The sequence below is a fragment of the Myotis yumanensis genome, unplaced genomic scaffold, assembly GCF_028538775.1.
Source record: "Myotis yumanensis isolate MYYU_CA2020_CCGP unplaced genomic scaffold, mMyoYum1.0.hap1 SCAF_7, whole genome shotgun sequence".
NCBI classification, from domain to species: domain Eukaryota; kingdom Metazoa; phylum Chordata; class Mammalia; order Chiroptera; family Vespertilionidae; genus Myotis; species Myotis yumanensis.
In genome coordinates, this window is record NW_027223758.1 from 24,781,696 (window position 1) to 24,807,314 (window position 25,619).

At 47.3% G+C, this 25,619-nt stretch overlaps 2 protein-coding genes across 3 annotated transcripts in view; one reads left to right on the top strand and one right to left on the bottom strand.

The window, feature by feature from the left end:
- JAG1 (jagged canonical Notch ligand 1) overlaps window positions 1-6,012 on the top strand; it is a 35,523-nt gene extending 29,511 nt beyond the window's left edge. For both annotated transcript variants that reach the window (XM_070419905.1, XM_070419906.1), the window contains 7 exons: window positions 70-155; window positions 1,272-1,385; window positions 1,996-2,105; window positions 2,194-2,427; window positions 2,637-2,768; window positions 3,048-3,198; window positions 3,990-6,012. In XM_070419905.1, the coding sequence (XP_070276006.1) occupies window positions 70-155; window positions 1,272-1,385; window positions 1,996-2,105; window positions 2,194-2,427; window positions 2,637-2,768; window positions 3,048-3,198; window positions 3,990-4,447 (1,285 nt within the window). In that variant the 3' untranslated portion in view covers window positions 4,448-6,012. The remainder of the gene's footprint in view (window positions 1-69; window positions 156-1,271; window positions 1,386-1,995; window positions 2,106-2,193; window positions 2,428-2,636; window positions 2,769-3,047; window positions 3,199-3,989) is intronic.
- Window positions 6,013-19,142: 13,130 nt separating this feature from the next.
- SLX4IP (SLX4 interacting protein) overlaps window positions 19,143-25,619 on the bottom strand; it is a 180,997-nt gene continuing 174,520 nt past the window's right edge. Inside the window, exons 7-8 of the mRNA XM_070419907.1 lie at window positions 21,929-22,029; window positions 19,143-20,621 (exon numbers count right to left, since the gene is read on the bottom strand). Coding sequence (XP_070276008.1) covers window positions 19,901-20,621; window positions 21,929-22,029 — 822 coding nt within the window. The 3' untranslated portion in view covers window positions 19,143-19,900. The remainder of the gene's footprint in view (window positions 20,622-21,928; window positions 22,030-25,619) is intronic.

Genomic DNA, 25,619 nt, shown 5'->3' on the forward strand with positions numbered 1-25,619 from the left:
CTGTTGACTGGCAGCCGGAGCCGTGGATCGGGAGGTTGGTAACTTAGGTGGTCTTTGCTCTCTTCTTAGTTACAACAGTGGCACGTGCGTGGACGGAGACAACTGGTACCGGTGCGAGTGCGCCCCTGGTTTTGCCGGGCCTGACTGCAGAATAAGTAAGGACTGTCCTCAGCCGGGTTTCCAGTGGCTTTATTCCCCCCTCGCCACCCCTCAGCCTGAGACTGTTCATCTTTAAAGCAATTAGGCTGTGATTTGGGATTCCCTTTATTGCCTGGCAAGGCTCTCTAATCGCCCACCTCCCACTGGCTAGACCCTTAGGTACCCGTTGGCCCTCCCATGGGTGGCACAGCCCTCCTTGTTTCAGGAGAGAGAGGGCACCAGCCACAGAACTTGACGATTAAGCTACTCTGAGGCCCTAAGGAAAGGGTGTGCTTTTCCCCGTGACTAACATGCAATTATGGGCAAGTGGACATTAACCACAGCTACGCTGGTGGAGCACAGAGCTAACACCAATGGTTTTCCCAAGACTTGGTGGAAGGATTAAAACAGTGGGGGCAGGCAGTGCCGTTTTTCAGGAACCTTAAAGTTCATTCTTTATTTTGAGCTTTTCCCCTACCTTTTATATGCCTTTTCTTTTACAAAAGTGACAGAATAGTTGTGTGTGTTTTCTAGTCCCCAAGTTATTTAAAGCGTTGCTGGTATTTGGGATCCCCTGGTCTGGGACTGACTGGCCTCCAGCACTGGATGAGGGTGCATTGTTTCTATCTCATGTCTCTAAATCGGGTTGACATATGGCCTGGGAGTCAAATCTGGCCCGCTGCCTGTTTTTGTAAATAAAGTTTTATTGGCATACAGCCATGCTCATTCATTAACACTGTCTAGCTGCTTTCAGCTGTGATAAGAGTTGGGTAATTGTGACAGGAACCACATGGCCTACAAAGCCTAAAATATTTGCTGTCTGACCCTTTTAATGAACATTGCCAGCCCTTCCTGGAAATTGTACTCAGAAGAAGGAACTCATTTGGGGAGGCAGCAAATTTAAATTAAATGATTCTCAGGTGTTAAAAGTCAAGCCAGTTGTGGTTGGGGGAGCTGGGACTGGCGCCTGCGGAGCACTGGTGGCCTGTTTGGGTGCTGATTACATGATGAGAATCCATCCACCTCATATTTACACATCCTATGCCTTTCTATTTGTTTATTATGCCAGTGAAAACATAGTCAAACAGTGCTGCCTCCCCTTGGAGCCTAAACTTTAACTCCATTTCTCCTAGACATTAATGAATGTCAGTCTTCACCCTGTGCCTACGGGGCAACCTGTGTGGATGAAATCAACGGCTACCGGTGTATCTGCCCTCCAGGGCACAGCGGCGCCAAATGCCAGGAAGGTATGTAGGCCAGACCCCGGCTGCCCGTGTGTCCTGGGGTATGTGGGTGCTCCAGACACTATAGTCACCATTTTTGGCCACGAGTAGGCATTGTGCTCAGGGGGAGAGCATGGAGGGGACATGTGGGGATCAGAGGAAAGGGGACACTTTGAGAGGTCCCTGGAGCTGTGATTATGCTGTGTAATAAGCCAGCTCAGAACTCTGTGGCTACAACAAGCGTTTATTTGTGTTCATGGGTCTGTAGGGTGGGCAGAGTGATAGGTGCTGTAGACTGGGCTCAGGTCTATCCTTTGTCCCTCCTCACCCTCCCGGCACCATCAGCTGTGTCTGGGACACGTTCTTTTCCTGGCGAATGGCAGGCTTGCAAGAGGCAGTGTGCTCTTCCAGCCACCTGGGAGACTCTGCTGACCACACATCCCCGGTGCTGCCATTGGCACGTGGCCACGCAAAAAGCCAGTAGGGGAGGGAAGTGTACTTGCTCTCCTGGAAGGAACTGTTGCCACATGACAGAGGGCAGGGGTGTAATCACTTCCTCACTGAGGGAGTAGAGAAACGAGAGATCCGTCCACAGGTAAGGAAAGTCCTTTCACTCAAGCATCTCCACTCGCAGTTTCAGGGAGACCTTGCATCACCATGGGGGGCGTGATACCCGATGGGGCCAAGTGGGATGATGACTGCAATACCTGCCAGTGCCTGAACGGAAGGATCGCCTGCTCTAAGGTAGGGCGCGGGGGCTGCCCAGGTCACCTGAGTCCTGCATCAGCGGGTGGGCATTTCTCCTGAGCTGCCCACTCCCATCTCTCCCCAGGTCTGGTGTGGCCCTCGACCTTGCCTGCTCCACAAAGGGCACAGCGAGTGCCCCAGCGGGCAGAGCTGCCTCCCCATCCTGGACGACCAGTGTTTCGTCCGCCCCTGCACGGGCGTGGGCGAGTGTCACTCCTCCAGCCTCCAGCCCGTGAAGACCAAATGCGCGTCAGACCCCTATTACCAGGAGAACTGCGCAAACATCACCTTCACCTTCAACAAAGAGATGATGTCCCCGGTACGGAGCTTCTTTTCACGTTGGGGTGGTGTGTGGCTGCTTGTCCCGAGGCGGGATGGTCACATGCTGGGGTTTAGTTCTCTAGCCTCGGGTCCTGTCTTACGCATCTTACAGCAACGTGCGGCTTACCTATCACCTACCTTCCAAGCAAACGTCAGCCTTTCTCCTCCCAGTACCTTACTCATGTGGACTTTTCAATACTGTTCTAGGGTCTTACCACGGAGCACATTTGCAGTGAGTTGAGGAATTTGAATATTTTGAAGAATGTGTCCGCTGAATATTCAATCTACATAGCTTGTGAGCCTTCCCCTTCGGCGAATAATGAAATACATGTGGCCATTGTAAGTATAAGATCCATTCACACTTCATGCTTTGATTGCAAGGTAGTTAGCAAACCTCATTTAATCAGGAGCAAATAAATACTTTGGAAGAGAGCTTGGCATATGTGTGTTTTCAAGTAATTTTGAATAAAAGTACAAGATGATATTGTACTTGGAAGCTGTAATTGGAAAAAAAAAAGTTTTAATTTTTTAAAAATAAAATGTTACATAAAATAGAAAGAAAAGCTACTGTGGAGTGTTCCCTAGCCCTGCAGACTGACCTTTTTTTGTTTATTCCAGTCTGCTGAAGACATACGGGATGATGGGAACCCTATCAAGGAAATCACTGACAAGATTATAGACCTCGTTAGTAAACGTGACGGGAACAGCTCACTCATTGCTGCCGTGGCAGAAGTGCGAGTTCAGAGGCGGCCCCTGAAGAACAGAACGGGTGAGTGCCGGTGGGAACAGTCCCTTTCTGGGATGGGTGCCAAATGGATCTAGCGTGCTGTCCAATAAAACCACCAGGCGCGCAGTTACCTGACCTCCCCGAGGAGCTCCCTCCACCCCACTTAACTGGTGAGGAAACAGACCGTGGACATGACTGAAGTCATAGAGCGATGGGCAGAGGCCGACCTCACTTTTCCCCATGTCAACAGGCTGTGCTCTCACAAGCGGGCACCCCTGTTGCACATGTACTGTTCCCAGATCCCGCAGAGCCCTGTGCACAGAGCATCGCTGTACCTCGGTGTCATGGGGCAGCCCATCCTAAGCCTCTGAGATACTGGCTTGATAGACAGCTCGATGGCCTGCAGTGCATCCAGACGCCCCTTCCCCCGATCCTGAGCATCATTGTTCTAGCGAGGCGAGGAACCGGGCTCATGACCACTTGGGGCATTGGAGCTGTCTGCGCTCAGATGGGTTTCTGATAATTCTGAAAACCATATCCTGTAATGAGCTACCTACGTAGCCAGAATCCACTTACCTGAACCCTGCGCTGCTCTCCCCACACAAAGTTGCGGAACCTGCGGGAGCTGCTGCTTAGCTTGGTTCCTCTGGAGACAAGTGTCAGGGCCTCCAGGGCCCAGGGCCCAGCACTGCTGCTCAAGCTGTGCATTGACAGTATGCAATTGGGAAAAGGGACCTGTCCCCACAGTGCCCCTTGTAGGGACTAAGGTCAGGGGAACCAGGGCTGATGTTCTTTTGTTCCGAGAGTTAACTGGCTGGGGGCCTGCCTTGCAGATTTCCTGGTCCCTCTGCTGAGCTCGGTCCTGACTGTGGCTTGGATCTGTTGCCTGGTGACGGCCTTCTACTGGTGTGTGCGGAAGCGGCGGAAGCCCAGCAGTCACGCCCGCTCGGCCTCCGAGGACAACACCACCAACAACGTCCGGGAGCAGCTGAACCAGATCAAAAACCCCATCGAGAAGCTCGGGGCCAACACGGTCTCCATCAAGGACTACGAGAACAAGAACTCCAAAATGTCCAAAATAAGGACACACAACTCGGAGGTGGAGGAGGACGACATGGACAAGCACCAGCAGAAGGCCCGGTTTGCCAAGCAGCCGGCGTACACGCTGGTAGACAGAGAGGAGAAGCCCCCCAACGGCACGCCCGCCAAACACCCGAACTGGACAAACAAACAGGACAACAGAGACCTGGAGAGCGCCCAGAGCCTAAACCGCATGGAGTACATCGTATAGCAGACGGCGGGCGCCACTCCACCGCTAGGTAGAGTCCGAGGGCACGCGGGGCTGTAGTTCTCTAACTGTCTAGTCCAGGCTGAGGCTGTTGATGACTTAGAATCCCTGTGTTAATTTAAGTTTTGACAAGCTGGCTTACACTGGCAATGGTAGTTTCTGTGGTTGCCTGGGAGATCGAGGGCTGCATCTCACAGCTATGCAAAATCCAGGCCCAAGTGCCCTGGGGCACAGTCCCTGCAGCCGACAGGTCTGGGACCAGCGCCCAGGAGAAGGCCTGGCCACTAGGCCTCGAGCTGCCACTTCTGCCAGATGTCCCGATGGTGATGCAGTCTTAGGAACATAGTTTTATTTATATTTATTGACTCTTGAGTTGTTTTTGTATATTGGTTTTATTATGACGTACAAGTAGTTCTGTATTTGAAAAGTGCCTTTGCAGCTCAGAACCACAGCAACTATCACAAATGAGTTTATTATTTATTTTTTTTATTGTATTTTGTTGTTGTTGAGGGCGGCGCGGGGGGGGGGGGGAGGACTTTGATGTCAGCAGTTGCTGGGTAAAATGAAGAATTTAAAGAGGAAAAATGTGTCAAAAGTAGAATTTTTTTGTATAGTTATGTAAATAATTCTTTTTTTATTAATCACTGTGTATATTTGATTTATTAACTTAATAATCAAGAGCCTTAAAACATCATTCCTTTTTATTTATATGTATGTGTTTAGAACTGAAGGTTTTTGATAGCATTGTAAGTGTATGGCTTTATTTTTTTTTTGGAACTTATTTTCTTACTGCGTGTTGCCTATAAGCCAAAAGTAAGGTGTTTGAAAATGGTTTATTTTTAAGACAGTAGACGGGCTTCTGTGCCTGGAATACTGGTGGAATTTTTTTATTATTTTTTTGGACGTCAAGATGTTTAAAACACCTTCTAGACTCTAGAGAATCTAGAGCATCACTTTAGAACACGTTTTCAGGACTGACCGAGGCAGTTTCAGAATTAGTCTAGAACAGTTTTTTTGTTTGGGTATTTTTTTTTTTTCTGCTTTAGACTTGAAAAGAGACAGGCAGGTGATCTGCTGCACAGCCGTTTAAGGGAACAAGTTGAGTTATGATGTAAACGTAGCCAAAATGTGAGTGGTTGAATATCATTAAAATGTTCAAATTAATTGTGTGAAGTTGGAAGCACACCAATCTTATTTTGTAAATTCTGATTTCTTTTCACCATTCGTATGTAATACTGAACCACCGTAGTTTTGATTTTTGTTATCTACTGCATTTAGGGAGTATTCTAATAAGCTAGTTGAATACTTGAACCGTCAGATGCCCAGTAAGATCACTGTTTAGGTTGCCGTAGAGTACACTGCCTGCCTTACGCGAGGAAATCAAAGCGCTCTTCCGAAGTTTAAGATCCAGAAGGCTTATCAGTCATTTTGTTGGTTCACCGTGGAGACCGTGAAGATACTTTATATTGTCCTATTAGTGTTATGAACATAAAAATGCATCTTCGATGTGTTGTTCCTGGCAATAAATTTTGAAAAGTAATATTTATTAAATTTTTTGTATAAAAACATGGAAAGTGTGGCCTCTTCTGAGCTTACGTGGTTTGGCTCTGCTGTGCCTGTGGTGGTGATAATTAGGGGCTCGGACCAGGAACTCCAGGCCTTTTCAGCCTCCAGATTCCCCTGCAGTGAGCCCCACCTGGGGGCCTTGTCGTTCAACAAGCGTGAATACTTTCTGAATAAACCACTGGGTCAGTGGCCTGCAGCGTGGAGGGAAGTGTGAGCGCTCCCGTGCACTGAAAGGGTTTTAAAAAACTTGGAATTGGTGTTGGGGGCTGAAGAGGGAAATTTAATGCTTTTCCTCTGGGTGTTTGGGCTCCTTGGGCTAATATAGTAACATCCTTCCATCATGCTTTACCTTGTGGGTTTTGTGCACATTTATGCCTCCAGGATAGTTTGCTCCTGGGGTCATGGCCCATCTATTCACTCATCACTGAACCCAGGAAGTTGGCCTGGCCACACTGCTTTGGGTGCCAGGTGCCGGGCCTTCCAGAGGTGGGCTGTTCCCAACCTGGTGAGGGCAGGAGAGCTGTGGCTTGCTCGTGGCTACTGGGCCAGAGGACACCATGGCCCTGCCCCCACCTCATGGGTGGGGTGGGGAAGCTTTGCCTCTGGCACCTGCAGCAGGGAAGGGATGAGCTGAGGTGATATACATGGACAACTTCCAGCAGCTGCTTGGAGTTGCCAGGAGTTCCCTGCTTCCCTCCTGGGGGGAGCTGTCCCCAGTGCTGCCCCATTCAGACCACCCATCCTCCAGGTTCCATAGCATAGCTCTGACTGGAGCAACCCACTTTGAATGGAGAAGCTGACGGGCATGTCTTTCATTCTTGGGAAGCTGTTGTTTCCTCGAGGCCAGGAACTGTCTTCTCTGATGGGCATTAGGAGTGGGTGGTGGGCTTTACATACCCCGCACTCCTGGTGCCTGAACAGAGCCCTCAAGGTCAGAGTCCATCTGTGGCAGTGCATTTTGGCCTGTTGGGGAGGCAGCCCCGAAGGAGTGTGAATTCCTGTGACATCTCCCTGACCCAGTATAGCAATACTGCTGCCACGAATCTCTGCTGGTGAACAGCCGGTTCCTGCGAGGTGGGGGCAAGGAGGGACATGCTCTCCTGGTACAGACCGAGTCTGGTCTCGCTGCGCTGAACTCAAACCATCCTGAAGCAATACCGTGCTCTGGTGGTTTGTAAACTTGGAGTATGCAGGACCCCAGCATTCCTTGGATAGTTACCAAATGCTTTCGTGCCAAGAAAAAAGAAAAAAAGAAAACCATTTAATGAGCCTCTGCAATTCTTTATCCCAGGAAGGAGGTGATCTTGAGCTGCACATGTGCCTTTAGGAGCCTTCTGTCCAGGACACTCTACGTGGGAAGGCAGAGGTCAGGTTCCTCAAATCCAGGGTCTTAATGGTCAGGATGTTTCTCCCCTTTCTCCAGGTAGAAGGAATCAGGCAAGGGGGCCTTGGTTATCCTGGATACAGGGAAGGGAAAGGACGGGACTCAACACCTTTCCTATTCCCCACGGATGTTCTGGGCCCTCTGAGCAGGCCCTGCAGGAAAACAGCTCACTACAACTCCGCATGAGAATGCTACACCACGAAACTCCAGGAAAGAATGACCTGGAAGACAACGGTTTTTAGATAGGGAACTGTCCTGAGGCTCTAGACTTCCACATGTAGAATGAGAATAGAAAAGGGGGGCATACCTACTTGACAAAGCCCAGTGAGACGGGGTGATGATCACCAGCATACTGTGAAGGCAGCAATGCACTTCTCCTAAATGCAGATTCCCAGACCTGGCCCGTGACTCACCAGGAGTGGGGCCGGGCAATCCACTTTCAAGAGCTCCCCCTCGTCTGTCCTCCCGCATGAGGTACAGTAAAATTTGAGCACAACTCTACTAAAGTACTAAAGTACAAGCTCTTCATTAATTATAATGTTTTTCCTCCTTGTTAAACTGAATTAAGTAGCCTGGAAGCCAGTTTGTTGCTAAATTGCCACCTGACATCATTTTTAAGTAAAATAATTACACCGCCCCCTGAGCAAGTTGTGCTCTAAGTGCTTTGTGTTTATTGACTGATCTGAGGGGTCAGAGAGTCAAAGTTAACTCATTTGGGAATATTTCTTAGGCAGCAAAGAGCCGAAGGAACCAGAGTGTGGGCTCCCCGCTTTTCTAAATGGTGGACACCTGTCTATCCAAAAATGCGCCAGCGTGCAGCTAAAGACCGGTTGCCTTTAAAGAAAAAAGGTTTGCGACTTGGGCTGAGCAGTGTTCCAGCATTTCCGTTTGGACTGCGGGTCTCTCTCTTGCCTCTACTGGGAATGAGAAAGGAGTTCAGAGGTTCCTGGGCTGGGAAGACACAGCCCATGGGTTATGGGAAGCCTCCTCCTGCTAATGTGTATTTATACTTTGTGAGCTCTGATTCATCCGAGCACTGGAACAGAAATCTGCTTCCTGAGGTTCTGTTTTTAAATAGATAGTTTGCAAAAACAACAATTATTTTTCTTAACATTTTTTTTCCACCCCACAAGCAGCTAAACATCCCAGCGCAGGCTATGTCAGTCTCCAACAATGCCAACGGACAGCCTGGTATTTGAGGAGGCAGAAGGGTGCCCCGGGGCAGTTCTGTGGGGTTCTGGCTCTACAAGTCTTCAAAGTTTAGAAACCATTAGGGCAATCTTGTTGCGTCACTTCAAAACTGCGAGGTATTTCTGGGAGATATTCGTTAGAAATAACGAATGTACCTTTGTGAACAACTGCCTCCCGTCGTTGTTAAAAGTAATGCTCCTGGGGCGGCCGGCAGCGGAGGGCCCGCTGACCTGCGTGCACCCTCTGAGATCCTGTGGAGAGGCGCGGTGCCCACCCTTGGGACAGCTTCTACCTGAATGACTTGCTCTTGCATGCCTGGCACCACGTCCTGGCTTGGAGTGTTTCTTTCAAGTCCCAGGCAGCTTTTACAAGCCTTAAATTATGTGTCATTATCACTGGTCCGGTATTAACCTGTGATATGCAAGTCGGGAAAATTAATTTGGGGAGTAAAGGCTCTTAAATCCAATAAGAACCTCGAATTAAGGCCTGCCCACGGCCACCCCCACCCCAGCCCAGCCCCTCCCCCTGCAAATGTCCACACCAGGGCACCCAAGGTTTGAGGCATCCAGAGCGCAAAAGCAGATGCCAGCAACATGAAAGCAACAGCTTTGTTGTACAGGGCAGCCTGGCAGGCTGGGGGGCGGGGGTGGGGGGGGCTCCTCCAATCGGGGAGCTCAGGTTTGCAGCTGGCTTCCTAATGAGTGCCCAGGCTGCCACAAAATGTCCTTGATCCAAGCCCTGCCTCCTCCAGGTTCTGAGTAGAAAGTGACATCTTTACAAATCGGAAAGCAATAGGTGTTTTCTGAACTAGAGGCAGATTAAGCCTGTCCCTTTGTAGGTGGTTCCTTTGTTCTTGGTCAGCTTCACATTTTCTTTTTAGTTTCTGCTTCACAGAATGATAAAAACGAAGCGCAGGAAAAGGGGTTCAGAGAGGCACTCGACAGCCCCAACTACGTCCTACACCGCCCTGCGCAGGTGCACGCACACACCACCCAGGCATGCTCTACAGGAGTTTTCAGGACAACGCACTGGCTCCTGGGGATCGCAATTATAGGCCTCATTCCCACATCCCCGCCCACTCCTGCTTCCCCTGACAGGCTACTCCAGGTTATCACAGAAAAATCACCCGACCATTCCAAATACTAAAATCCAAGCGGCTTGAATGTGAAGCAGAGGTGCCCACAGGCAGTTTCTGGAACTCTTAGATCTGTCTGGCCCCCCGCACACAGCTCTGCTTCCTCCACCCAACACCCCCAAAGCCAGCTCTCCCTCGCAAGGATTGGGAGCGTGTCCCACGAGTCATCTTTAACCTGTTGTCACGTCAGGGTGGGCCTGAGTTCCATGTTATGCAAAAGTTTCCAATGCGCTGAGGCACCCACGCTGCACAGCTTGGAAAAAAGAAAAAAAGAAGAAGAAGAAAAAAAAACCATCCTGGAAACAGAAACAAACCCTGCAAGTTCGGGACATTAACAATCAGATACTCTCAGGGGGCTCTCTCTGGCTTTGCTGGAATGGTTTTTGGAAGTGCTTTTGAAAGAATCCACAGCTCCACACAGAAAGGAAGAGCAGCAATGGAAACAGCTACAGGTTTGCACAAAACTAAAGCAAACGTGTCTGCGAGGTAAAGGAAGGGAGCGATGGGCGGGGGCGGGGCACAACCTCCGGTTTTCCCCTCCGCCAGAATCCTGTTATTTCTGCGCTTCCTGTGAGCCCTCGGTCCAGCACTCTTTAGAAGAGGCCCGTGCGTTTCCTCAGGGCGCCTGCCTCCACGTGGGCCCGGCCAGCCGCCAGGCAGCGTGTGCCCAGCGGTCAAGGGCACGCACCCTGGAGCCAGACTTCCTGGAGTCCACTCGCAGCTCTTCCTTGCCGGTTCCCGCTGTTGGTAGTTTCTGCCTGCGCTGCGCTGGGCTCACCCACGCGTGGCCCGGCAGGAGTTTCTGGGCCTTGGAGTCGGGCAGACCTGGATTCTAGGCTCTGCCACTTACTCACTTGGGAAGGTTTCCCAAATTCTTCGCGTCTCAGTTTGCTCATCCGTGAAATAGCGATGGTGAGTGTGTGCCCCAGTTAGTGACCATGAAAAGGCCTGGAGGAGGAAGACAGGGCCGCCCGCCCTCAGCATTTCTCTAGGCAGCCTGTGATAGGACATAGAGGCCACTGAAGGATGACGGAACCCAGCTAGATCCCAAGCGCGGGGGCCCCCGTCAGAAAAGGGCTAAGGGCTGTTGGATATTTTAAGGCCACTCCCCATATTTTAAGGCCACATGGATTCCTGCCTGGTTTCCGGCTCTTTGACCAAGTATGAATCCAGGTGGCCTTAAAACATGGGGAGTATCCAAGTGGAGTGGACCTAATCACAGGAGCGCTTTAAAAGCAGAGCATTTTAGCCTTGGTGGGTTTGGCTCAGTGGATAGAGTGTCAGTCTGTGGACTGAGGGGTCCAGGTTCCATTCCCGTCAAGGACAGTACCTCGGCTGCAGGCTCTATCTGCTGGGTCAGATTGAGTTGGGGAGGCAACCAACCCACGTGTCTCTCTCACATTGATGTTTCTCCCTCTGTCTCTCCCCCTCCCTTTCCACTCTCTCTAAAAATCAATGGAAAAATATCCTCGGGTGAGGATTAACTACAAAAAAGCAGAGCTATTTCTCTGGCTGGTCACAGAAGTCAGAGAAATTCAGGATGGTGGTGGTGGTGCGGGGGAGGGGTGGGCGGGTTCTCCATTATCGAGATGCAGGGGCCAGTGTGGCTTGAGAACAGCCTCTGGGGGCTGAGCGAACTCCCGGTCACCAGCCAGCAGGCAATGGGGCCCGCAAGGAACTGAATTCCGCCAACAACCTGTGGGAGCCTGGAAGGGGATATTCAGCTGTTAAACCTCCAGATGAGGACACAGGTGGCTGATACCTCGGTTCCAGCCTTGTGAGACCCAGGCAGAGGACCCAGCTAAAGGGCGTCAGAAACTGATAATCAACTTGTATTGATGGTAACAGTAACAGCAGACAAGCGCAGGCCTCTTCCAAAGAGAGGCATACCAGGCTACGTCATGTGTACCGTAGGTGCTACATTTGGTTTTGACTCTACAGATGGTTGGCTTTTTCCCAGATCAATTCAGTGTCTCCTCCCAGCTAGCAGGAGCTCATTCAAGACAACCCTGAACAACAGGACTGCAAGGAGACCTGGTGCCCAATTAAATTCTGCCACAGTGCAGATGGCTCTGTGAGTGTAGCTGGCTCTCTAAATGATAATAGAACATAGTCCTTTCTTCTATAGCCATGCCCCCCAATAGCTTTAAAAAATTAGGCAAAATAAGGTAATTTCTGGTGGCTGGCCTTGAAGGCCTCCAGGACACAGTCTTGGGCCAGGTTTTCCTCCTTAAGAAACATACTGAGGACTCCTGATTTTTTAATGAGGTTTTCAGTGGATTGGAGACTTTGTAATCTCCCCTCCCCACCCCCAGCAGCCTTTCCTACATTGAAGTTCCCTCCTTGGGGGTCCCCTCTGCACAGTGGCCGCTTCCTCGGGGCCACGAAGGAGCTAAATGGCAAGCCCACTCTCCTCCACCATCTCCTCTCTCCTAAGCTTGCCCTCGTATGATGGGCAGCTGGCCTTGATGGACATGCATAGCCAGTGTCAAAACAGAAGGCTTCTCTCAAGGTCAGTGAGCTGGAGTTAGACCTTGGAAATGTGGAACAATAGCCAAAATCATTTCTACCACCAGGACCCAGAACATGCGTTTTGATAAAGCGGCACTGAGAAACTCTATCTTCAAGAGAAAGCAAGGCCAGTCTGATACAGAGAGTTCACGGATGGATGCGTAGTTTGTCATAGAAGTTTTAAGTGAGATCCAGAAAGTTCTTCCAGCTGGAGATTCTTATTAGCATCAAAATAAGAGCCCCAGCAGCAGACCCCCTGAATGTCTGACCCAGAGAGCTCCTCCTCCCAGAGGTGCCATCACACCCTCTGAGCACTCTTTCCTGGAGAGCCACCGAGGGTGCTTTCCCAGACCCCCAGGTGCTGCCAGGCAGTCCCCGCCCTGCTCTGGCTGGTCACCGCGCTGAGCAGGAGGCACTGGGAACTGACTCGCCAGGGAAGCATTTTCAGAGGAATGTCTGCTGCCGGGGCCCCGACTCACTACATCATTACCGGAAGGTCCTCCAGGCTCCTCTGACTGGGACACATCCCAGACGCCCTGCCCAATCTGCCCCATCAAGGCGGGAGGTCGCTCTGATGTGCCATTCCACCTTCTCCCTCTGACAACAGCAATGGATGGCTGGTGTTAATCCTCCCAGGCACCCACGGTGGGTTTGGGAAAGAGCCCTGTGCATTCTTCTCACCAGCTGAGCATGTTAAGGAGGAACAGGAAAGGCCTCAAGAGCCAGTGGGCCTAGCAAAGTTCCCAGTCAATCCATCACCTGCCTCCTCCGCAGAGGGCCTGCCAGCCCAGGCACAGGCCGGGCAGGTGGGAGAGGGCTGCGCGGCAGTGAGGAGGTCAGAGTCCTGTCTGTGCGAGTCTCCTGAAGTCTGTGTGTATGTGTGTGTGTGTGTGTGTGTGTGTGTGTGTGTGTGTTGGTGTGGATGTGTGTTGGTGTGTGTGTGTGCGCGCCCGTTTAAGAACAGAGACAGGACTACTAACAGAAGAGCCGGTGAGAGGGCGTGGGAGACTGAGAACTTATTTATAAAAGCTCCTCTGCCCTAAAGCAAGTCAAACTCCCCGCTGCGGAGCTGCTTTTTCTTCCTCCCTTTGAGTCCTGTGTGCTGAGCTGACCTCCCCGGCAGAGGTCAGCGCTCTGCTCACCCCGTGTGCACCCGGCCTTCTGGGGCTCGGTCGCCTTAGAAGCCTGAGGAGGGGAGAATTCTTCAGCTCTAATTTTTTAGAGAAAAGCTGTAGTAAATCTCGAGAAGAAGCTGGTCTTTTTTTTTTTTTTTTTTTTTTAAAGAAATATATATGTTATGATCTTTTGGGAACTGGCGAACACAAAAAGCAAACATGAGACTACATCACCAGAGTCCCCTCCCACAGCCAACTTCACCCCCTAAAATAAATCAGGCTGCGGAATGAATGAGGTTTTAAGAAATGTAACTGAACTTAAAATACAAGGTCAGCATCTCATCCTAGGTAATCCTTCGAAGGATGAGAAATTCTCCTGGTTTTCCCACAGGGTTATTTCAGATGTGCTTTCTGAGCCAAACTATTTTAAAAGCATTCATTCTTTCCCTGCCCTGCCAAATGGGAACTTGAGATTCACATGCACTTTTTGAGAGCTTATTAATGATATTAATGATCATGGATCAAAGGCAAACCCCAGACAATTGTTTAGGTGCTTTCAAAACTCATCTTCTGGGAGAGGGAAAAACTTCAGTGCTGCCTGTGGATGAGGAAGCTGTGGGCTGGTGCGCTGGGCCCAAAGCAGCATAACTAGGACGAAACAGAACACATCTCTCTGCATGGTTAACCCGTACACCCATTGCCACCGTGTCAATAAAGCCTTTCCTATTCGTAAAGCAGGTACACTTCAGACTTAGAAGGTACAGTATTCTTCTAAAGCAGGGGTCCTCAAACTATGGCCCGCGGGCCACATGCAAATACAAATATTGTATTTGTTCCCGTTTTGTTTTTTTACTTCAAAATAAGATATGTGCAGTGTGCATAGGAATTAGTTCACAGTTTTTTTTTTTAAACTATAGTCCGGCCCTCCAACGGTCTGAGGGACAGTGAACTGGCCCCCTGTTTAAAAAGTTTGAGGACCCCTGTTCTAAAGGATACTCTTAGCAGACCCTCTTTGAACGTCGTTTACACACACACACACACCACTATATTTTTATGCAATAGTTCAACAATGGCTTTTAGTTAGAATCATTATTTGAGGACCTCTTAAAACTTCCAATGCCCAGACCATTATCTCAAGGATTCTGATTTAAGTAGAAGCTACACAGGTAATTCCAATGAACCTGTTTTTAAACAGATGGAGAAATTATCACATGGGAGTTGTATGTTTACCTCAGAAATCCTCAGAGGCAAGTGCAGCACTTAAAATATTAGAGATCATTTTATTTGACAAATGAAGAAACTGAGGCCCAGGACTTGTTAAATGACTTGTCCCCAGACACACAAGCCAATCAGTGGCAGAGGCAGCTGGACCCAGGGTTTGAGCCCATCTTTTGGGCTCCGATCCCCAGCCCAGGCTGGGGCCCTGGGCAGGGCATCTTCTCTGTGGGCTAGGCCACATGGCACGCCGCCACGACTAATACATGAGGAAATGGGCTTTGCGTCATCCATTGCCGTGGTTCTCAGCATTCCATGCAGTTATTCAAATGTATTATTCCAACCTGATATTGAAATGCTTCTGAAAAATTATGTACAGGACCCGAGGGAAAATATATTTACAAGCAACCAGAGAGGCCTGGGATCCTGTCATAAAAGGCAGTGGGAGTCGGCCAGGACTTCACTCAGTGCTGAATAAGGACGAGACCCACGTAGAAAATGGAAATGAATCCCCTTGGGAAATGTCAAGATTCTCTGGAAAGGAATCAAGGTCGAATTCTTTAACCCCTCACACGAGGGTCTATCTTAGCTCACAATTGAGAGCAGAAGTGGGAAATATCTGAGTTGGAAAGACCACCCCCAAATCTTAGAGGCCAATTTAATCACATCCCACACAGGGTTTTTAAAATCTAAATCTTTAGGACCAATGGTTCAAACTCAGAGCTCCTTTGATTATTTTAACCCAGTATTCAAAATCTCAGACTTGCTTCATGGAGAAAAAAAATGTCTCCAACACATAGAATGTAATTTTAAATAGCGTGTTCAGAAAAGGGTATTTTAGATGTATAGTCCTCGTGGTTAATGAACTTATTTTGAAGAAAAGTGATACATACAAATTTAATTTTTTTAAACAATTTTCCTTTTTATTCATAAAAGAGGTTGATTTCCACTACATACTGCTTTCATCCCGTAGGCATGTACAACTATTGAAATCGCTTAAACAAGTGAGAGGACAAGGCCAATGCTAAAGAAGAGCTCCCCTGGGCTTACTGCAGTGTCTGGTTGTCTAACTTGAGTGAAGAAAGTTACTTTGGGGATCTGGCAAATCATTACCTACAGTCTCCTGATATGATGCTTGGGGGTCAAGTGTATCAACATTTTTGATAAGTGACTGTAATGGCAATTATAAGGTAGCACATGGTAATATCATGCTGATTAATGAAACTTATTTAAATGTAATTGAATTCAAGCCCAGTACTGAGTAGTTCTCCACAAGCAGAGGCAATAATTTCACCCACTCAAGTCCCCTCTGTCAAGTTACACATAGACATATATTTGTTCCCTGTCTTGTTAAATAAATACAAAATCCCAATGAGAGGAGGTTCAGCAGATTTCTGAGAATTTTAATTATATCATTAAATTGTAATTCCAATAATATATATGGTTAGACTTCTGTTATGAGTCATTAACTGAATTAACTTCATGTGACAATGCTTAATTTATTTTGTACCAAGGAAGGCTTTAAACCATTTAACAGAAATCAGCTTAATTTTGATTTTTTTTTTCTTGTGCCAAGGTGTTTCAATTCATTAGTGTTTCAGTAACAAGTAATGAATTCTCTCGTCTTAACAGACCAAGCATGGACATAAGAGAAAAAGAGAAATTGAAGTGACTTCCATATTCAAGTCACAGCATGCTGAGCAGAGAGTTACTGGCTCTTAGGAAAGCCATTTGTTACCTCAAAAGGAGGGCGCGTCACTAGAATTTTGTGGAAATACTACAGTGGGGTCTGCCAAGAAGGAACGCGAGGAAATTGAGAGCAGCAACACCGTGGTCCCAGGCCATTCTCCTGGGCAGAGTTTCCTTCCCTTCCTGCTCTGCCCTCAGCAAGCTCTTTGTGAATCAAAGGCCACCAAGTGCACAGCAATTCACGCTAAAATCCACACATGGCACAAAAGCAAACAATTAACTTGTCCCCAAAATATATCTTGAGATACCTCATGCAGAGACGCTATATTCTCCATAAATCAAACCATAGAGGGGTTCTGTGACTCTTGCTTTTTACAAAATGAGAAACATCTTCCTACTTTTTTCAATAGTAAAAAAAATATGAACAAAAAAGCTGCAACACTCACTCCTCTCTCCCCCAACATTTGCTCATTGGCATTTAACAATTTATATGCATCTCTGGTGGACAGTTAACCTCCACCGGCAAAGGAAAGAAAAATGTGTAAGAAAAATCACAGACTATTCTCAGACATTTCTTGTTTATGGACATAAAAAAACAACCACCACAACAAAACAAAACAAAGCAACACCTAACACCAATCTATTAAAAAGTCATTTGAAAGCACATGGAGGTGACCTAGCAGTCACAACGCTGAGAAAGTTAAGGAGTTCAAAGTCATAACATTAATCAAATTGGATCCACATTTCTTCTAAGCATCAGAGTTACGGGGACTTGAATATACATTTAATCTGGGTTATTAAGTAAGTGATTGAATGACTTGTCCCTTTTTGACTAAGTATACTGATAGGGTCTCAGATTTTCAGTGACTGAATTACTAAGATTATTAAAAATAACGAAACACACACCACTCCCAGCAATAGAGGACTCTTCATTTCCCACCTAATCTGCAACAAGAATACCTGGCAGCCATTTTCCCTTCTGTACTTCCAAATATCCAAAGAATCACATGACCATCCTAGTAATGGGAGCCCCGGGGTGGTCTCAGACACGGAGAAGGAAAACGTTCAGAGGCAGAACTCCCCAAACACATGCTGAGGTGAGGAAGTGGAGACGGCTGCCCGTTAATCCTGTTAAAACCCTGCGTGCACAATGGCAGTGAGAAAGACCATGTCCATCTGCCACCAACGATGCTATTTTCCCTTTTGCATCACAATAACTGTTATTTGCATAAATACACCAAACTCTTAAAGCCAAGACTTTACTTGAAAGAAGGTCATTAAAAGTATAAGAATGGACTTTAACCATCAGGCCCAGGTTAACTAATGAAATAAAAACTTCTCAATACAGACTTTTTCTGGTGCTTCGGGTTCAAACATCTTCTAGTTCTAAAGCTACTGTTCTGGAATGGCTGTCTTTATTCTAGACTGTTCCAGGGAGCTTACTATTTCTTGGCTTATCACCTGGTCATTTGTGACCCCTCTGATGAAACCATCCCAAAACTTGTTTCTGTTTAAAAACCCTCAGTGACACCCTGTGGTTCTGTCTTCAGTGAAGAGCAGGCCTAGCTTCCTGGCCACTCTGAGAGAGGCCCACAGTGGGCCACAGAAATCCATGCTCAGGTGTGCGTTCTGTGCAGTGTAGCCCTGTTGATGAGCAGAATCTGCTCACTGTGGTCCACATTCTGTTGGGCTCCCTCTTCTCCTACAGAATCATTTCGTGGGAATTAACTGGGGGAGGACATAAACTAGGAGGAAAGAGGAAAAGATACCAGTGGGCAGAGCCATGGTCCTAGTAGGGTGGTGAGGCTGGGACCACAGGAAGGGGACAGGTTTCCAGGCAGGGTTTGGAACATCAAAGGAAGAGCATCTATATCCATCGACAGATGTGGTGACCATGACTGAACTTCATGACTGAAAATGCTACCATGAAAATGGTTGCTGCTTAGTAAGTCTTCCCCTCCTATGCAAGTGGGGAAGGAGACGTGGGGAGGACAGAATGAACTGAGAGAAACCACTGATTAGTCTTAGGCATGGACTTACACTGTCTGCGTCCATATTCTTACATTTTGTTGGGCTTTTTCTGCGAATTCCAACACTTTTGGGAATATACTGATTCTGCTTGTTACTAGGGAGGGGCTATTTCAAAGGACCACCCAATGTTGAACTAAAAAAAAGATGTAGTTGAATGGGTGCTTTGAAGATGATTTCTTCCCTATTTTAGAATGAATTCAGTTACGAAAGTCTTTAGTAGGTGTCCATCCAAAATAAGTTGTTGCTATGAGTCACTACGTGACATTTCAGGCAGCCCACTGGAGACATTGGTGGGTATGACTGCAAATCGAAGACTCCTGTTTTGAAACTTAAACTGTCTGTGAAGCCTTCCAAATGGGAAACAGGAAACTCTGGCCATGGAGTTCCCCGCGGGTTCTAGTCCATCCTGAACCTAACCACAATCTTAGAGGTAGGGGCAGGGATAGGCCTGAGCTACAAGCAAGAACAAGGCTCTGCCATGTCTTCTAGCGCTGGACCAAATTACCTGTGAAAGGTCTTGTGATTCTTAGGGTAAGTAACAGCTCTCTAGGTGCTGTGGCAGCCATAACACCTAGGAACAGTGACTCACACACTGAGTTCAGGCGCTTAACAAGTGTGTACGTGTCCACATGTGGTCCAGCAGGTGAGCAGGAGGCCACACTCGCCAGGCTGGTGAAAATAAATGCTAGGGAGTCTCCAATTAGTATGGTGGGTCCAGACTGAGCATGTTTCAGAATCACTCAGTAGGTCTGAGGTGGGGCTCAAGCTCTGCGTTTCTTTCTTTTTTTTAAATATATTTTACTGATTTCTCACAGAGAGGAAGAGAGAGAGAGTCAGAAACATTGATGAGAGAGAAACATTGATCAGCTGCCTCCTGCACATCCCCCACTGGGGATGTGCCCGCAACCCAGGTACATGCCCTCGACCTCTCAGTCCGCAGGCCAACGCTCTATCCACTGAGCCAAACCAGTTTCGGCCGCTCTGCGTTTCTAACACATTTTCCGACGATGCTGGTGCAGGACTAGCTGCTGAGAACCACCAGCCTGCTCTTTCACGGCCCCCCTACTCAACCAAGGAGCAGGAGGATACACTGCACCCAGTACCAACATGCCCTTCTTTTTTTCTTTAAATATTTTTATTGATTTCAGAGAGGAAGGTAGAGAGAGAGGGATACAAACATCAATGATGAGAGAATCATTGATCAGCTGCCTCCTGCAAGCCCCCTAGTGAGCATTGAGCTGGCAACCCAGGGATGTGCCCTGACTGGGAATCGAACTGTGATAGGTCGATGTTCAACCACTGAGCAACACCACTGGGCTCCACGCAGTTTCTTCAGGAGTGGGGTCGTCTCTGACAAAGTGAAAGGATGTTTATCATTAAAATAATTTTCTGAAGGCAGTTACACAATTTGATGAGAAGGTAGCCATGTTGTTAGAACAAGCAGATAGGCTCCTGGAGGTGACTTCTTTGAAAGCTAACCCCAACAAAGAGATACATTTTTCTTTTTAAAAAAGTCATTCTAATTCCTTTGAAATCACAGCATCTACACATACTTCTCATTTTTCGCAGGTTTGGCCACTATATCCCTCAACCACAACTTTGCAATCCTCTTTAGTAAGTCAGTGGCCTCTTTCAGACTTCTTCCTTTTTTTGGTTGGGCTGCCCTGGATTGTAGCTAATCTTTCAGTGTTGGTGGCTGAGCCGGTTTGGTCGGCCTTCCCTGGCTCAATTTTCATAAGATGTCTGGAGGAGAGATTTTCCAAAACATGCAACTCTTCATTAGACATGGCTTTTGCCAAATCCTCTTTCAAAAGTAACCCCGGATCTGACAGCTCTGATGTTGGCAAAACCCCGACAGCTTTGCTTGTTCCCGCTCTCATTTCTCGCGGGAGGAATCGATCACTTCCAAGAGAGACTCTCTTGCAGTGGTCGGAGCCCTGCGCAGAGCCGCGGGGCCTGCGTTTCTGCTGTGCTCCGGCTCCTCGTGGACTTTGTTTTGGACCCGGTGCTGCTGACTCACAGCTCCAGACAGCGCTCCCGCTCTGAAGCCCCGTCTGTAACCACGCCCCAGGATGAGGTTTGTGCTGGCTGCCGGTGTCCTCTGGCTGGGTCTGATGAACATGTTCCAGCTTTTGAACAGAGAGCCCCCAGTGGCTCTCAGCTGCCTGTGTGCAATCCTCTGCTTGCGCCGAGGACTCCGGAGGGGCACTGGAGGAAGCCTGGCTGTCACCTCTTCTCACTGCCATCTCTGCAACCACTGAGTCACTCGATGTTCCCACAATGTCCCTGCTGCCCTGTGATTTGCTCATGCTGCTGCTTTTTGTTTCAGCTCTTTTCATGCTAAAAAAAAAAAAAAAAAAGACTTTGTTTTGTAATGCTGTAATGGCATGGTTTCCTCCAAATTCCCCTACCACATTTCCTACGCCTGAAAAAGGAAGGCATGCACTACCCCCTTCTCCCTATCTCCCGGCAAATCTAGAAGGACCCCCAAGTGTATGTTTGACTGCAGACTGGACCAAGCAATAGTCTTCACCTTTTCCAATACACTGGGACACACCAGGAAACACTTTATTTACTGATCACTGGGTTATTGATGGAGTTCATATTTTAACGAAGGCAGACGTATTCATTTCAGATATTAAGGGTCAATTTGATACATTGACCTCCCTCCCCAAAAATAAATGCTCAAATACATCCATAGCAGAGGTTGTGTTTATGTGTGTCTCTATGTGTATGTGTACAAGAACATGCTTATACACGTACAGACACACACACGATTTCTCTTTGTAAGTAAAATAATCTTCTGGAATTTCTCTCAGGCCATTTCAAGGTATTACTCAAATATAAGCACCGTTTAGCTGGTGTCAAGGCTTGTTCATTAACCATTGGAACAGGATTCAGTTAATAAACCTTGAAATGTCCTGGAAGAAATTCCAGAGAGTATGTAAGGAGAGAGAATGGAAACATGGCAGACAAAAGAGTGTGTACACACACACACACACACACACACACACACACGCACCTTTTCTACAGCATACACAGCAGACAATGCAAACCTCACAGGTTGAAAATTACTTTGAGGGATAGGATAAAAGCTTCATGGGAAGAATTTAAAAACTAGAGACTGACTTCAACATATATTTGCAGGCTTGTGAATGGCAAGAAATTGCTAAACCACCGAACTCAAAACCTTGAAGCTGAAATATTTATTTTGGCTAAGCTTTAGTCTGGAGAGAAATATATAGATTCATGTTTGTACTGTTGCTTTCCGGGGCAGGAGGATTATGATAATTATGTTAGGGTCGGAACAAGCACCTTAGAAAAGGAATGCATTTTTTTAGATCTGTCTGTAGTCACTCTGAAAGTTGTATGAAACACACCACCAACAGGTGCTTTTCATCTTCAAAGCGCTTGTAATTAATTAGTCCTTGCAACACACCTGTGAAGCAAGGCTTTGGTTCCTGTTGTCCAGAAAGCAAGAGAAAGAGAGGCAGGAAGGTGGAAGAGCAAGTATGTGACTTAAGGTAGGCTTGGTGCCAAGGGCTGTGATTAAGTTCCATGTACTCTTGTTGGATTCTCCATTTCATGTTATGTATCCACACACACAGACAGTCAAACACGAGGAAAAGGAAACACATTGGACCTACATTGCTTTCAGAGTGCTTCTCTTGCGCTTTGCACTGGGAGGAAGTGGACCCTTTGCACACTCAGCAAAATAACCAGACGCTCCATGGAGAGCTCTTCCCGTCTATTCCAAAAGATAACAAAGGTTCAAACAGAAATCTATTAGCTGAACAGGAGAAAAAGCGGTTATGCTCTGACCCTCCCAGTGAACACACTGATTTTTGTGAGGACTATATGAAACTGCTTAGTGTTAGGCTATTTGAATTTTTTAAAATCTCCAACTTTTTGGTAAGTTGTCACTTCTTTTGGGCTCTCAGCACACACACTTCATACATTAATATGCACCACAAACATACAAGATGTGATGGAAAGAATGTTGATTCCAAACCATCTGGGGATTCTTGGCCAATACATGGTATCTCTGAGCCCAAATCATGCTGATGCCCAGAGCCACGATGCCAGGCAGCAGCGTGTTTGCCAGCTCTGATCTTCCAGAGAGGCCTGGTGGTGCAGTGGTCTGAACCTGATTATACTGAGAATTCCCCACATTTCCTCTTGTTATGAAAATACAGAATATGACCTTTGCAACACTCAAGAATGCATCACAAGGTAAACCTTCTAACACCGGTACTTTAAAAACTAGTTTGAGAATCTCAGCTACTAAAAAACTGGGAGTGTTGTTTTTATTTTTTTCTTAAATGAACAGCATCACTATGGCTTTATATAATCCACAGAGTATCTGTCTACCTATCCTTCTATGTTCCCTTAGAAGCATCATTAGGAAGCAGTTATAAAGTGTGAAAACCTCTCAACCTTCACCAATATTGACTCATTTCCTACTTTGGAATTGTTCCTTTTTGCTAGCAAATAGATAATTCAGACAAAGCATTAATCTCTCTCATTTTCTGGGACACCAAGTACCCTTCTCCATCAAATTCCACAGTAAAACGTTGCTGCCACAGGAACAGTTTTGGTAAATTATCATGAGGTCCTTGTGTTAGACTTACATTGGAATGAACGACGACAGCCCCAGGGAGCCTGGGAGAGTCATTGGTGGAATGCCTGGGTATCCCACATCCCATCACAGCCCTGCCTATGGTCTCAGACCTGGACCAGCGTCACCCAAAGTCATATCCAGTACAACTTACGTCAGTTTTAAGAGTTAGTGAACAAATTATTACAGGTCTTTTTGGATTATACTGCATTTTGATACTTCTCCCTTTCCCCCCTTCTACGACTTACTAGTTGACCAAAAAGAACTACAGTTTGAAAGTTAAATGAGAGAGATTGAGATTTATGTGTGAAACACTTCTAAACATGCCCTGTAAGTACAGTAGATTTTCCCCTTACAACCACACCCTGTAAGTGCTGTATTTTCAGGGCTGAACAATTAACATAAGGAGCATGAGTCAGGCTTTGAACAACTCTGTGGGAACCAGAAAGCCTTTTGCTATTAGGAATGATGTAAATTCCCCAAGGCTGGAAGAAGTCCACAATGGAAGGCAGACAGGGTCATAAATAACAACAATGGATACTGCAGGGAGCATAGAAAGTGGGATGCGTGATCCTGACACTTTGAGCCTCATACTGGCTTCAATCACACTCTCATGTATTTACTGTAAAACTTAGTTTGAAAAGCACTATGTATTTCCTATGGGAACTTCAAAAACTTCTTAAAGAAACAGGACGATCCCCTCTCATCCCAAATTCCTCAGATGACAAACAATGGGGGAAACGTCCTTGAAAGAAAAAGGACAACAGAAAAAGTGAGGGAGTGACAGACGGAAATGTCCAGTTCAAAAAGTGCAAAACCTGTGTCTTCGTTTGAAAAAAAAAAAAAAGAGGAAAGAGAAAGAAAAAAGAAAAGAGGCAAGGCGGATTCACACAAATTAAAACCACATTTGACAATTTGTTGAAGGAGGCATATTTACATTTGTATGAAGACTGGGTGGGCAGGGAGAAAAAGATTAGGCTCCTTTGGCCCTTGAACTGTCAGGTCTCATTAGAAAGCTCTCACTCTTGCATGTCTAGGGTCAATTCATTCCCTTTGTCACTAACTCGCAGCCCTGGTGCCCCCCAGACAAGTCCTCCAGAGGAAGCACTACCACCTGGGAACCGGACTTCCCAGGCCAGTCATCCTGATTACTAACAGCCTCTCACATCTGGCATCAAAATGCAATCCATGGCTTATCCAGAGGCAAAACTCTCAGGTGCAGACAGTGTGCTGGGGCTTCAAGTGCCTCTCAGGCATCCCGGGATGACACTCCTCCTTTCTGGATTCTGCCCTGATAACTTCTACCAAGAATACAGAAAAACACCAACATAATTAAAAAGGATACCAGTTGGCCATCCAAAGCACCCCATGGGTATTTAAGAAACAGGTTAACCAAGATGACCTCTTTGGGCCTGTGTGAATGAGTCCTCAGAACCTGGAAGCTAGCTTTGAGTCTGCCAAGGAATAAACTTCTGCAAATGTCATTTCCTAGGGCAAGGCCACTAGCCCCAGAAGGAATCTAATCTAGGCATACCCTCCTTGGCAGCTTGAGCAGACCAGGCAGACTTCCAGACAAGTGGTCAGGCCTTGTGCCCCTGCTTGGGGATGCTCTGGAGACCAGGGTGAGCTGGGCAACTAAGACTCACTTCCTGCCTCTAGTCCGAGCATGAGTAAGGTTGAAATGTAGTTATAAATATTGGTTGATACTCAAGTTACAAAGGCAAGTTGAAACTGTGAATAAATCCAGGCATTCACTCCACAGTGACTTACCGAATACTATTTTCTCTCCACAGTATACTTACAGAATACTGTTGAATTAACCTGGGATGGGGGGAGAAGCTGGCCTAAAAAGACATAAAGCACCTGCTCTTGAGTTTATTACCTCCTCGAGGAGTCCATAAAACACAGCTGGGCTTCCAAAGGTTAGTGAGAAGACTGGCTAGCAGACTCAGTATCAGAAGCACTGAGAGGTTTTTTTTAAAAAAACAGATTCCCGGGACCCATCCTTGGAAGTTCTGATTCACAAAATCTGGGGTGGGGCTGAGATCTATATGTAGGTTCCTAGGTAATTCAAGAACTGCTGATTCACTGGAAACAACATTCAACCAAGCAGAGAAATGTAACAAATGTAAACTGGTTCAATGAGACAGCATTTGCCAAGTGTGGTCCAGTTACCTCAGACATCAAAATCAACTGGGGGGCTTGATAAAAAATGTTCTGGGTTCTCCCGAAGAGTCCACTGTGTTCACCTCTCTGGGGGAGAGGTCAGGGCAAGTGCATTTTAGTAAAGCGCCGCAGTAATTCTGATGCCCAGCAGAATTAAACTTCTGTCCTAAAGGGACCAGGAATGGATAACTGAGTAGAGTTCAGCAGAACCACTGAACTCTGCACCAGGCACTGTGAGGACCTTGTGGAAAAGGGCAAGGCCCACAGAAACCGGCCCTGCTCTCATGAAGACACCCTCCCAATGGGGAAGACAAGAAACAAACAAGCCTATGCTAGGTGATGGTGACATTAGGAAGAAAATAACCCTCTAACGGGTCATGGGGTGCTGTTTTAGATGTGGTCAGGGACGGTGGTGGTAGCTAACAAGGTGAGCTTTACCCAGAGACTCGAGTGGCGAGAACAAGACAGGTAAACATATAGGACAGGGCCTTTCAGGCAGGGAGAAGCATGAACACTCAGGCTGTGAAGACAAAGAGTGCCTGGAAGCAGGGAAA